Genomic DNA, 12,622 nt, shown 5'->3' with positions numbered 1-12,622 from the left:
GTGGCTGGGGGAGGCAGTGGGAAGGCATTTCAGTTTGGAGCTGGTTGGGGAGATGGGGGGAGGCCCAGAACCTGGGTCTGGGCTTCCCACCCCCCCAAGCGGGATCTTGTTTTCTGTACCTACAAGCTCTGTTTTAGACTGTGTTCCTGTTGTCTAATAAACCACCTGTTTTACTGGCTGGCTGAGAGTCACAGTGAATTGCAGGAAGTGGGGGGTGCAAGGCACTGACTCCCCCACACTCTGTGACAGGGTGTTAGCTCCCTAACGCCATCAGTCTGTCAGCCACTCAGGCTCTCTCCTCTGGGTGAGGCCAGCCCTGTCTTTGCGTTGCAGCTTAACAAGAGGTGCACCCCTGACCTTGAGTCCCTTTGAATCATTCCCCGTGATAGCCAGCCCCTGATACTGGCTACTCGCAGAAATCCCAGATCCTCAGCCCCCAAAGGAGCCATGTATCCCAGTTTAACTTTAAACCACACAGCTTGTGTGCTATAAACCACACAGCTTGTGAATGCTTGTAATGAAACAAAAGTAGGTTTATTTTAAAAGAATGGAGACTTACCTAGAAACATGAGCGAGCAATAGAAACAAATGGTTACAATACACAACAAAATCATAAACCATGAACCTGGGTCAACATTTATTACTTGTTACCTCTCCTAGCTAATAATGAAGTAGGTTTTCTGCCAAAAGTTCAGGCTGTTGCAGAGCTGGCTGGCTTCACAGGTACCAGGAACTAAAATTTTGATAAAAACACCCTCATTCCACATGCTGTTTCCTCACTGAATGAATCTGGAGTGCCTTTCCTCACTCTGTATTATACTGGACCAGTCTTTGTTCAGAGGCAGGGTGATTCCGTCTGTTGTAATATTCCTTTTTTATCTCCAAGTGTTTTAGACAGTTTACAGTTGTCTCTGATGGTTTTCCATGGAAAGTCTTGGGATGGAGCAAGGATTACATCACTGACTAACCAGGGTGAGGTGTCAACACTCCTCTGCTTGAATTGCCCATCACCAAGACACATTATTCCATGGTGACTAACTTTTATTCCAAGTCCATGAAGCATACTTTCAATCTCAATACATTACTCCTTAAATATTACCTGTACATACATCTCACAATGATTATGAATCTATGTTATGAGCATTCTGTAGATACCTTACATGCTACTCTTATGGATCAATATTCTGCAAGATGTGTTTGGTGCAGTGAGTTTGTCAGGTCTGAGGTCAAAATTTTGGCAAAGAACAGGGGATCCTTTGCCAAGGAGCTTCTGTGTCACAAAGTCTTTTCTTTTCTGTTACTGAATATGCCCACTCCCAAGGGAACAGTTCGTTGCTCAGATAGAGTACAGTATCTTCCACTCCATTAACTACCTGGGATTATGTCAGTCTGCAAAATGAAGTATTTTGAGAAGCTGGGACTGAACAGGACAGATGGTTTTTCAACTTCTCAAAAGCCCTTTTGCAGGCCAGTGAATCTTCCTGGGGGCTCCTGGCCTTAATTAGGTTAATGGGGGGGGGGGGACTCTATCATAGAAAACCCTGTACAAATCAGCAGTAGTAAACTGCATGTCCCAAAAACCTTCAGACCTGTTTCTTTGTGGCTGGGATAGGGCATGTTTTGAGAGCCTGGATTTTGTCCACTAGGAGGCAGCCTTTGGACCTTCCACAAAGTATATCCCAGTAGTGGCCTTTTCTTTTCCAGTCCTACACTTTGCAGAGTTTGCAGTATTGGAGCTGATGTCATAATATGCTTTAAATCATTGAACGCTCTTCCATTTGGTGACCTTTTGGCAGAGACGTCATAGATGAGTTGTGTGAGCTGTATGGTTAGGTATGAACTTGCTGACATAATGCAGCATGCCTAGCAGCCTTTGAATTCCCCTTTTATCATCAGGTGTCGGCCTGTTCAGTATTGCCTGAATCTTTGGTTCCCTTTGCTGTCAGTCTCTTTCCCAAGAAGGCTATTTCCGTGGTTTGAAATTAACATCATTTCAGTGTAAGAGTCTTAGCTCTTACAGTTTTCAGTACTCTCCTCCGTGGGTCCTGATGTTCAAGGGCATTGCTGCCCCAAATCAGTATATCATCAATGTACACTCTGACATCTGCCAGACCTTCCAGCATTTGGCTTTCTGGACAGTGAAAGACTGCTGGAACTGAACCTCTACAGAAAGGCAGCTTAGTCTTCAGAAGCAGTATCTGCTAATCAGTGGATAATGTTTAAAGTGTAGATCTTGGAGAACTCTCTAAGACAGAGGTTCCCAAATGTGGGGCGTGGCCTCCTAGGGGGGCATGGAGGAACATCTGAGGGGGCCACAGTGGGGCCTGGGCCGTCCCCCACGGGAGTGCGGGGAGGGAGCGACACCCAGCCGTTCCCCGCCCCCAGCTCTGCTCTGATTCTGCTCCCAGCCTGGCCCTATCACCAGCCTCGGTGCGGCTCCACTCCGGGCCCTGCGCCAGCCCCCCGCCTCGGCCACTGGCTGCAGCTCCGTTCCTGACCAGCGGCCGTGGCCGGGGCTGAGGCTGGGAGCGGAGCCGCACCTGGCCGCAGACCCAGCTGCCGGCTCCCAACACAGTCTGGCTACGACTCCGGTCTTGCCCCCAGCCTCGGCCCCTGGCCACGGCCCCACTCCCGGCCCCAGACCCAGCTCAGGGGGGTGGGGGGGCAGGAAGCTGGCAGGGGTAAGGGAGGGGCACGACCTTCAACAGTTTGGGGACCATTGGTCTAAGAGGATCTGCCACTACCTTGCCAATACATCTAATTTGGTGAGGAGTTTGGCTCCTGCCATCTCAGATAGTTCACTTCTTGTGGCCAAGTGTACTTTTCCTGTTTTTGTTCAGCACCATACACAGCCACAGTCTCCATCCTTTTTTCTCTAGTTACTAAGGAGGGAACCCAAGCTGCTGGCTCTTCTATTCTCCAAATCCTACCATTTACTGTCATGTTTCACAACTCTTCTTCTACCCTCTTTCCTAAGGGGTGTGAAACATAGCATCTACCATAGGTTCTGCATCTTCTTCTAACTGCCTTATGTCTGTTATTGGGAGGCACCTATTTCTTGGGAATACATCTTCATATGCTGCTCTTAATACTTTCGTATCTGGTTCTGCATTGTCTTTTTGTCTATCTGAGGTATGCATCCTCTTAATGAGACCTAACTCCTGACACATGTGTAGGCCCAAGTCTGGGCTGGCCTCTGTCTACAACCACAAACTCTTGCTTTATCATTTTCCATTTGCATTGAAGTGTCAGCGTGCACTCTCCCAACACTGGAATTGTTCCTCCATCATAGTCTTCACAGATGCTTTTGACTCTTCCACTTTTCCATGCTCCTTACATCTCTCTATTTCAGTTTGTGTTATTACATTTATTTGTATGCCAGTGTCTATCTTGCATCTTGCCAATCTTTCGAGTTTTCACCCTCCTCTATTTGCTTTAGAACAGCAGTTCCTCTTCACCTGAGGAATCACTTTCTGCACTTAATACATGAACTTTCCTGCATTCTCTGCACATTTTAGTATAATGGTTGGGTTTATTACAGTTTCTACATATTTGCCCAAATGCTGGATATTTTCTATAATCATACTGCTTGCCACATCACTGACGTTGTTTCCTGCTTTCCATTTTTCTGTCCCTGGCCAATTTAATTTCTGGGAACTTTTCTCTTGTTGGTTTAGCTATAGTAACCAAAGCAATATGCTCTGTGCTTCTCTCTAGACTTTTTATTTGCCTTTGTTTGTTCTGCTGCTTGGCCTATACATAGGGCCCTTCGTTTTCAGTTTTTATTTAATTTAATTTTTCCCAAGATTTTATCAGTGTTTATTACCACAACAAAAACAGGTGAAAATCAGTGCCAAAAAAATTATAATTTTTCTGGGTAAATATCGGGGTTTATTTTGGAGGACGGAAAGACTGGGGAGAAAAGCATTCAGTAGATGCTTTTGAATTCCACAGTGTGGTTTGCTGCAGAACTAAAACAGAACTCAAAACACAATACCATCTCTGAGTTTAAGAAAATAATATATCTCTAATCCCCAAATAAGGCTTTTCATTTGAATAAACAGTTTACTGTTGTAGACTTAGAACTATTAGCCTATAAATATTTACATTTAATAATTGGGCCACACCATTTGAAGCACATACACTCAACTTCATCCCTTTCTATTTTTGTTTTTTTAAAACTTTCGAATACTTCCTTGTGTTCTGTAACGTATTCTGATACAGATTTTTGTTTTCTTCCTATTTTAGTGTGTCAAATCTTTAACCCGTTATCTGCTAACAGCTTGAAACATGTATGTGGTGGGCGTGAGAGTCATCAGTACATTCAGATGCGCACACACTTTGGCATTTGCGTGCCCGCCCGTTTATTGTGTGTATCTTCTAGACTAATACATAGCCTTACTTCAACAGGCAGCTTCGCATATACACCCAAACTAATGTATGATTGGAATACATAGATCTCATGCCATGTATGGTATTTCCCTAATAAAACATGTTATTTTTTATATATTTGAATGATACAAAAGTAGGGTGAAAATCAGAAAAAATGGAATAATACTTTTTGTAAAACCCGGGAATTTTTCTGTAAAAATCAGTTTAAATTGAAAACAAAGGGGCTTACCTAAACATATTGCCCTTTCTAGTGACAGATCCATCTCCCTTCATAACCTTTTTTATTGTTACACCCCAGGATAATTTGGTCTTTAATGAGAGAATCTTTTATGATTCCCTAGTCACAGGACTGACTTTTTAGCTTTAAATCTTTGACAAAACTCCTCTATTGTTTCCCCTTTGTTCTGTGTTCTTATCCTGACGCATCTCTCTCTCATAAGTCACATTTTTTTTTAAGAACACAATGAGCCTCAAACATTTTTGATATTTCTGCACAACTTTCCTCTCTTTCTCCACCACCATCTGGGACTTCTGTGCCTGTCGCGGGAAGGATCAAAGCAATCTTTGGCTTAGCCTCCACTTCATTTGTCCCTGTGGCTGACTTTCATAAGCAGCTCAAACTGCTGTTTGAATCCTTTTCAGGCATATCCTCTGATTCTCAGGGTGGGTGGAGAAGTTACTTGTAGTTGTAAAGGCTCTGTAGCGGCCATTGCAATGTGACCTCTCTCACTGGGTCTTCCAGCATGCTGGGTGCCTCCCACTGCTGGTACCATGCGGTATCTTTCTGATCAGCAGAGGTGTCAAGATAAATCCTTTATTATGGACACTATGTACAACATGCAATGAGGTAACCAAACTGCCGACTGCTCTGTGTAGCTGCAGCCTGCAATTGTCCTGTCCTGAGCTGCTTTGTTTCTGCCCTCTCGCAGGAAAGGTGCCACAGGAAAACCAAAAAGACTTCAGGAAGTGGCGCATCTCTATACTGACTAACTCACAGATTCCGCCAACCCCCTCTCCCCAAACTGAAACCATCCACCCCATAGTCGCTGACTTACAGAGATCCCGGGGGGTGCCCCAGGCCCCTCCCCCACCCTGCCCCTTCCTCCAAGCCCCCACCCTGCCTCTAATCTGCCCCCCTCCTCCCACCTGTTCCTGCTCCTCCCCCTCCAATGCCTCCAGCACACCAAGGAACAGCTGATTGCGGCAGGCAGGAGGTGCCGGGGGGAGGGGGAGGAACCTATCAGGGGGACACAGGCAGGCGGGAGGCACTGTGGGGGAGGAGGAGGCACTGACTCGTAGGGCTGCCAGTGGCTGCTAAGTACCCACTATTTTTTTCCCGTGGGTGCTCCAGCCCTGGAGTACCCATGGAGTTGGTGCCTATGCTCCACCCCCCCCCCCTTGCTCCTCTCCCAAGACTATCCTCAAAGGAAGCAAGTTTATACTTTGCTTCAGGAGGGCACAGACACATTGCCCCGCTGTGAGGGCTCCCTTTGCCTCCTATCCTGTGTGGAGTTTCTGGTGGGAAATAAGGGAGTCCTTCACCTTGTAGCTTTTCCCACAGACAGAACATCGATAGGGTGCCTCTCCTGTGTGGACTCTCTGATGTACGATAAGGGCTGAGCTCTGAGTGAAGCTTTTCCCGCACTCAGGGCAGTCATAGGGTTTCTGCCCCGTGTGGGTTCTCCGATGCCTAATAAGTCCCGAGCTCTGACTGAAGCCTTTCCCACAATCGATGCACTTGTAGGGTTTCTCTCCCGTGTGGGTTCTCCGATGTCTAATCAGGCCCGAGCTCTGACTGAAGTTTTTCCCACACTCCGTGCATTTAAAGGGCCTCTCTCCAACGTGGATTCTCTGGTGCGAAATGAGCTCTGAGCTCTGCTTGAAGCTTTTCCCGCAGTCGGCGCATTTATAGGCTCTCTCTCCAGTGTGGTTTCTCTGGTGTACAATGAGGCTGAATCTTTGCTTGAAGCTCTTCCCGCAGTCGGCGCATTTATAGGGTGTCTCTCCCGTGTGGATCCTCTGGTGCGAAACCAGGTTGGTGCTCTGGGTGAAGCCTTTCCCGCAGTCATTGCATTTATAAGGGGTCTCTCCAGTGTGACTTCGGTGATGTACGATGAGGCTGAATCTTTGCTTAAAGCTTTTCCCGCAGTCGGGGCATTTATAAGGGGTCTCTCCCGTGTGGATTCGCTGATGTTTACTGAGGTCTGATTTCTGTCTGAAGCTTTTCCCACACTCAAGGCATTTATAGGGTCTCTGCCCTGTGTGGATTCTCTCATGTATAATAAGATTTGATGTCTGAGTGAAGCTTTTCCCACACTCAGGGCAGTTATACGATTTCTTTTTAATGTGGATCTTCGGCTGGATCATGGTCTCTTTAGGATCCTCCAAACCTCCTCCTGGATGAGTGGATTCAGCCCGTCTCTTTCTTGGCTGGTTTCCCTTCTGCCTTTCTGACTTGCACTGACTCCCACAGGCTTCTCCTTGCTTGGGTCTCTGGGAAATATTTCCTTTGAATCTTCCCAATAGCGTCCCGTGTGGTTCCACTTCCTCAAGACCTTCCTGCTGAGGATTCTCCTCCTTAATCTTACTCATCATCCCATCACCTGCTGGGCAAGAGAGAGAATCCAGACAGGAGTCAGTCCCTGTGCCAGGGAGAAAAGGAACCTCAGAAAGGGGAATGAGAACATAAAAACATAAGAATGGCCATACTGGATCAGACCAATGTTCCATCTAGCCCAGTATCCTGTCTTCTGACAGTGGCCAATGCCAGGTGTCCCAGAGGGAATTAACAGAACAGGTAATCATCAAGTGATCCATCCCCTGTTGCCCATTCCCAGCTTCTGGCAAACCGAAACTAGGGACACCTTCCCTGCCCATCCTGGTTAATAGCCATAGATGGACCTATCCGCCATGAATTTATCTAGTTCTTTTTTGAACCCTGTTATAGTCTTGGCCTTCAGAACATCCCCTAGCAAAGAGTTCCACAGGTTGACTGTGTGTTGTATGAAGAAATACTTCCTTTTGTTTGTTTTAAACCTGCTGCCTATTAATTTCATTTGGTGACCCCTAGTTCTTGTGTTATGAGAAGCAATAAATAACACTTCCTTATTTAATTTCTCCACACCAGTCATGATTTTATAGACCTCAATCATATCCCCCCTTAGTCATCTTTTTCAAGCTGAAAAGTCCCAGTCTTATTAATCTCTCCTCATGTGGCAGCCATTCCACACCCCTAATCATTTTTGTTGCCCTTTTTTGAACCTTTTCGAATTCCAATATATCTTTTTTGAGATGGAGCAACCACATCTGCACACAGTTTTCAGGATGTGGACATACCATGAATTTATATAGAGGCAATATGATATTTTCTGTCTTATTATCTATCCCTTTCCTAAGGATTCCCAACATTCTGTTCGCTTTTTTGACTCCTGCTGCACATGGAGTGGATGTTTTCAGAGAACGACCCACAATGACTCCAAGATCTCTCTCGAGTGGTAACAGCTCCTTTAGACCCCTTCATTTTATACGTATTAGGAAAGGGGGAAAATAAATCAAAATAATTGCTAAGGAGATCAAGCAATCAGAAGCTGAATTCCTCTCCCACCAAACAAACAAACCCAAGAACCTCTCCCCAGAGGTGAGGAGAGACCAATTCAATGCCATTTCCCCGAGTTAAAACTCTGCGGGAAGGGAGCTACTGCGAGGTGTGAGCAAGGACAAGGAGGGGAATACTCAGCCCTGAGCAAATGGAACCACATGGAATAGTATCGGGAAGAACCAAAGGGAAAATTTCCCATAGTCCCAAATGAGGAGAAGCCTGTGAGAGTGAATGCAGGTCAGAGAGGCAGCAGAGGAATCAGCCAAGGAGACAGGGAGGTTTGGAGGACCTTAATGCAATCATGATCCAGCCACGAATCTTCACTAAAGAGAAACGATACGAACGTGCTGAGTGTGGGAAAATCTTCAGTTGGAGCTCAAGCCTTATTAGCCACCAGATGGCCCATCAGACATTGCAGTTGCAACAGAGGATTTTTCGGGACAATGGTTATCCCTGAGTGGGAATTTCCATAGAGACTGCAGGCCTGATGCTTGCCCATGTGAGAGGACTGGGCCATATTGACTGTATGTGGAAGGCACAGGCCACTGAACGAGTTATGAAGGTGGACCATAGGATGGTGTAAGTGGGAATCACCCTCCACTATGAAGGTCAAGACCCTGGAGAAGAGACGTGTGCTCTCCTGGGTCACCAACATCTATGAAAAGAACCCCTCTTAGTTCCCTTTGAGTACGAAGAAGTGAAGACTCCATTCATTGGCTATACCTCCCTGACCAGTATGCTACTGTCTGAGAGAATTCTGTGGGCATCAAGAACCCTGACCAAGCTACTCCATTGCCTGGTTCCAGTAACTGCAGTCACGCGAGCCAAAGATCCCAAAGAACCACGCAGCAGAACTGTGAACTCTTTTCTTGTCATCATAAGGGAGGGATACTTGTGAGGGTGTTTATTGAGTGAGTTTATGTTTCTGGGAAATGGCACCATTAATAGTTCCCTAAACTCCAAGTCTGCCATCTACATCAGTGAGTGCCGCACATGATAAAGACATGCTACTGGGCACTGCTATTGGTAGTTGTAAGCCTGGCTCGATAATCTCCTCTGTTGTGATATCACTTGTAAAACTCACACACTTTGTATGTGTGTGGGTGAGTAGAGCTAAGAAGAGTAGAATAATAGCTATCATGGTGAGATTTAAGAAGGAAGTAGTAGCAGTGAAGCTGTGGTTAAAGAAACCAATTTGGTCTCTGTACTTCCTTAAGACTAGCCAAGCTCAATTTACCACTCCTTGGTGGACTCTCTCTCGGTCAAGGTCTAAAGTAAAAAAAGAAACTCCAGGCCTACACTCACTAAACTGAGGGTGTGTCTACACTTAAAATGGTGCCACTATGGCACTTCAGTGTAGATGCAACCTACGCCGATGGGAGGGGTTCTCCAATCAGCATAGGTAATCCACCTTCCCAAGAGGTGGTAGCGAGGTTGACAGAAGAATTATTTCATCAACCTAGCTCTATTTACACTAGGATTTAGGTTTTCCTTTTGTCAGCCTCAGGATTCGATTAGCTGCTGCATTAACTTGACATTATAAATTGATAATCCCAGCTAACGCCTTTGTTAACGCATCGATGTACTGAGTAAGGCCAGGTCTACACTAGAAACCTAGGGAAGTGGTGGAATCTCCATCCTTAGAGATCTTTAAGGCCCAGCTTGACAAAGCCCTGGCTGGGATGATTTAGTTGGGGTTGGTCCTGCTTTGAGCAGGGGGTTGGACTAGATGACCTCCTGAGGTCTCTTCTAACCCTAATCTTCTATGATTCTATGATTCTTACATTGGTTTAACTATGGCGCTCAGGGGTGTGAAAAATTCACACCCCTTTGTGACCTCACCCCCGGTGTAGACAAGACAGGAGAATTCTCCCGTTGACATAGCTACCACCTCTTGGGGTAGCTATAAAGCGATACAGTGGCGCAGCTGCACTGGTGAAGTGGTTTAACCATAGACCGGCCTTAAGTCTCAATAATGACCTTAATTTGATCATTGCATTGTTTAGTTTTAAATTAGTTTAGTGAAGTTACGCTAGTTTTAGCCTCAGTGTTTAATTTATTATTTCCTTGCTTATCTTTTCTAATGAAACCCACAAAAAGTACGCAGCACGGGTTTATTCTTTCCAGTTGCAACATGGGTACAGAATCACAATGAATAAATTAGCTAAGCTACCCGAGACCCCCACACACAAAAAGGGTTGAGAAGTGAGCTATTCTTCCTAAAGGGGGGTGGTGAATAAGGGAGGTAACTTATCTGGTTAGGGGCACTTTACATCCAACCCGAGAGCTTAAGAACTGAGGAAATTCCTGGGATATCAGAGAAGACAAAAGATATAAAACAAAAGTTTTATTAGGAGTTTGTTTGGAAAGAAGAAACCTATTGAGGTAAAAACTTCAGTGAGAGATAAAGACTCCCTTGACACCTGAAATTCCAGAAACATGAGACCGCGTCATGCCCCAGTCATCAAGAAACAAGGAGAAAATCCCTCCAACTGCAGATATTACAGGAATAATCACAGGGCATGTTTACACTACAAAATTAATCGACCTAACTTATGTCGGCATACAGGTGTTCAGTAATGAGATTGCTTGAGCGTGTCTACACTTTGCTCCTAGCTCTTCCCGATACCCTCCCGTGTGGTTCCACTTGCTCAGGACCTCCCTGCTAAAGATTCTCGTCCTTGTCCTCAATCACTGTCCCGACAGCTTCTGGGACAGACAGGGGATCCAGACATTCCCTGTGCTGGGGGAAAGGGAACCTCAGAAAGGAGAATGGGGGTGGGGAGGGGGAAATAAACTGAATTAAATGCTGGGGAGATTAAGAATCAGGAGCTGAATCCTGCCCCCCAAATCGTTCTTCAGAAGACAGAGAGGAGGGAACCAATTTTGCCTCCACATATCATCCGAACACTCAGAGGGAAGAGAGCTACTGCCAGGTGCCACTCAGGATGGGTGGGAAGCCATGCATGAGGTCTGCCAAGAGGATACAACATTCTGACCTGGGTGAGATGAGGCAGAGGAGCGAATGGGGCCTTTGTGGGAATTCTAGCTGTTTACATCAACGATGGATGGTTTCTGTATCACTTTAACCAATTCCTCACCTGTGAGGGTGTTCCTCAGGGTCACACTTTCCTCAGAGTTCTGAGAGTCTGGAACCCACAGCTCTTTTCTCCGTTTCCTCCAGGAGATCATGTTGGGCTTGGGAATTGGAAAATCTGCTCCCAGGGAAGAAAACAGGCAAGATCAAGGCTTCACAGTTGCGTAGCACCTTACATTTGTCTTTGTTGAATTTCATTTTGTCTGTAGCCCCGTTCTCCAATTTATCAAGATCCCTCTGAATTTTAGCTCTGTCCTCCAAAGTATTTGCAACCCTCCCTAGCTTTGCATCGTCCACAAATTAGATCCGTACGCTCTCTATTTCTACATCCAGGTCATTAATAAAAGATGTTAAATAACACCGGAACCAGAACAGATCCCTGTGGAACCCCACTTGAGACCTCCCCCCAATCGGACATCATTCTATTAATAGTTACTCTTTGTTTGCGGGTATTTAACCAATTATGTATCCACTTGATGGTAGTTCTGCTGAGCCCACATTTCTCCAGCTTACCTGTCAGAATGTCATGTGGGACTGGGTCAAAAGCCTTGCTAAATCCAGGTATATTATGTCCACCACATTCCCCCATCAACCCAACTAGTTACCTTGTCAAAGAAAGAAAGAAAGCTGGTTTGGCAGGATTTGTTCTTGGTAAATCCATGCTGGCTGCTAGTGATCACCCCTTCATCCTCCAGGTATTTGCAAATTGAATGTTTTATACATTGCTCTAGTAGCTTCCCAGGTACTGAAGTCAGGTTCCCCAGCTCCTCCTTTTTAATGATGGCCACTACATTAGCCCTTCTCCAGTCTTCCGGGACCTCTCCTGTTATCCATGAGTTTGCAAATATTATTGCCAGCAACTGAAATTTCTGCAACTAATTCCTTCAGCACCCTGCGGTGAATAACATCAGGCCCCACTGACTTGAATTGATTCAGATTAGTCACAAGATCTATAACAAGCAACAGAGAGTCCTGTGGCACCTTTAAGACTAACAGATGTATTGGAGCATAAGCTTTTGTGGGTGAATACCCACTTCATCAGACGCAGTGAATATTCACCCACAAAAGCTTATGCTCCAATACATCTGTTAGTCTTAAAAGTGCCACAGGACTCTCTGTTGCTTTTTACAGATCCAGACTAACACAGCTACCCCTCTGATACTAAAGATCTATAACGTGTTCTCTATTTATCTCGATCTGCATACTATTGTCTATTGCAGGGGTAGGCAACCTATGGCACGTGTGCCGAAGGCAGCACGCGAGCTGACTTTCAGTGGCACTCACACTGCCTTGGTCCTGGCCACTGGTCCGGGGGGCTCTGCATTTTAATTTAATTTTAAATGAAGTTTCTTAAACATTTTAAAAACTTTATTTACTTTAAATACAACAATAGTTTAGTTATATATTATAGACTTATAGAAAGAGACCGTCTAAAAACGTTAAAATGTATTACTGGCACGCGAAACCTTAAATTAGAGTGAATAAATGAAGACTCGGCACACCGCTTCTGAAAGGTTGTCAACCCCTGGTCTATA

At 45.5% G+C, this 12,622-nt stretch overlaps 1 protein-coding gene across 1 annotated transcript in view; it reads right to left on the bottom strand.

The window, feature by feature from the left end:
• Positions 1-12,622, bottom strand: part of LOC112119442 (zinc finger protein 665-like) — a 49,632-nt gene that overhangs the window by 22,186 nt on the left and 14,824 nt on the right. The window contains exons 4-5 of the mRNA XM_029913025.1: positions 11,092-11,208; positions 5,895-7,034 (exon numbers count right to left, since the gene is read on the bottom strand). Of these exons, the coding sequence (XP_029768885.1) occupies positions 5,895-7,034; positions 11,092-11,208 (1,257 nt within the window). The remainder of the gene's footprint in view (positions 1-5,894; positions 7,035-11,091; positions 11,209-12,622) is intronic.

This window comes from Terrapene carolina, unplaced genomic scaffold, assembly GCF_002925995.2.
Source record: "Terrapene carolina triunguis isolate 2854851 unplaced genomic scaffold, T_m_triunguis-2.0 Scaffold421, whole genome shotgun sequence".
Lineage (NCBI taxonomy): Eukaryota > Metazoa > Chordata > Testudines > Emydidae > Terrapene > Terrapene triunguis.
The sequence above is the reverse complement of the archived record's forward strand: the minus strand, read 5'-3'. Positions and strand labels throughout refer to the sequence as shown.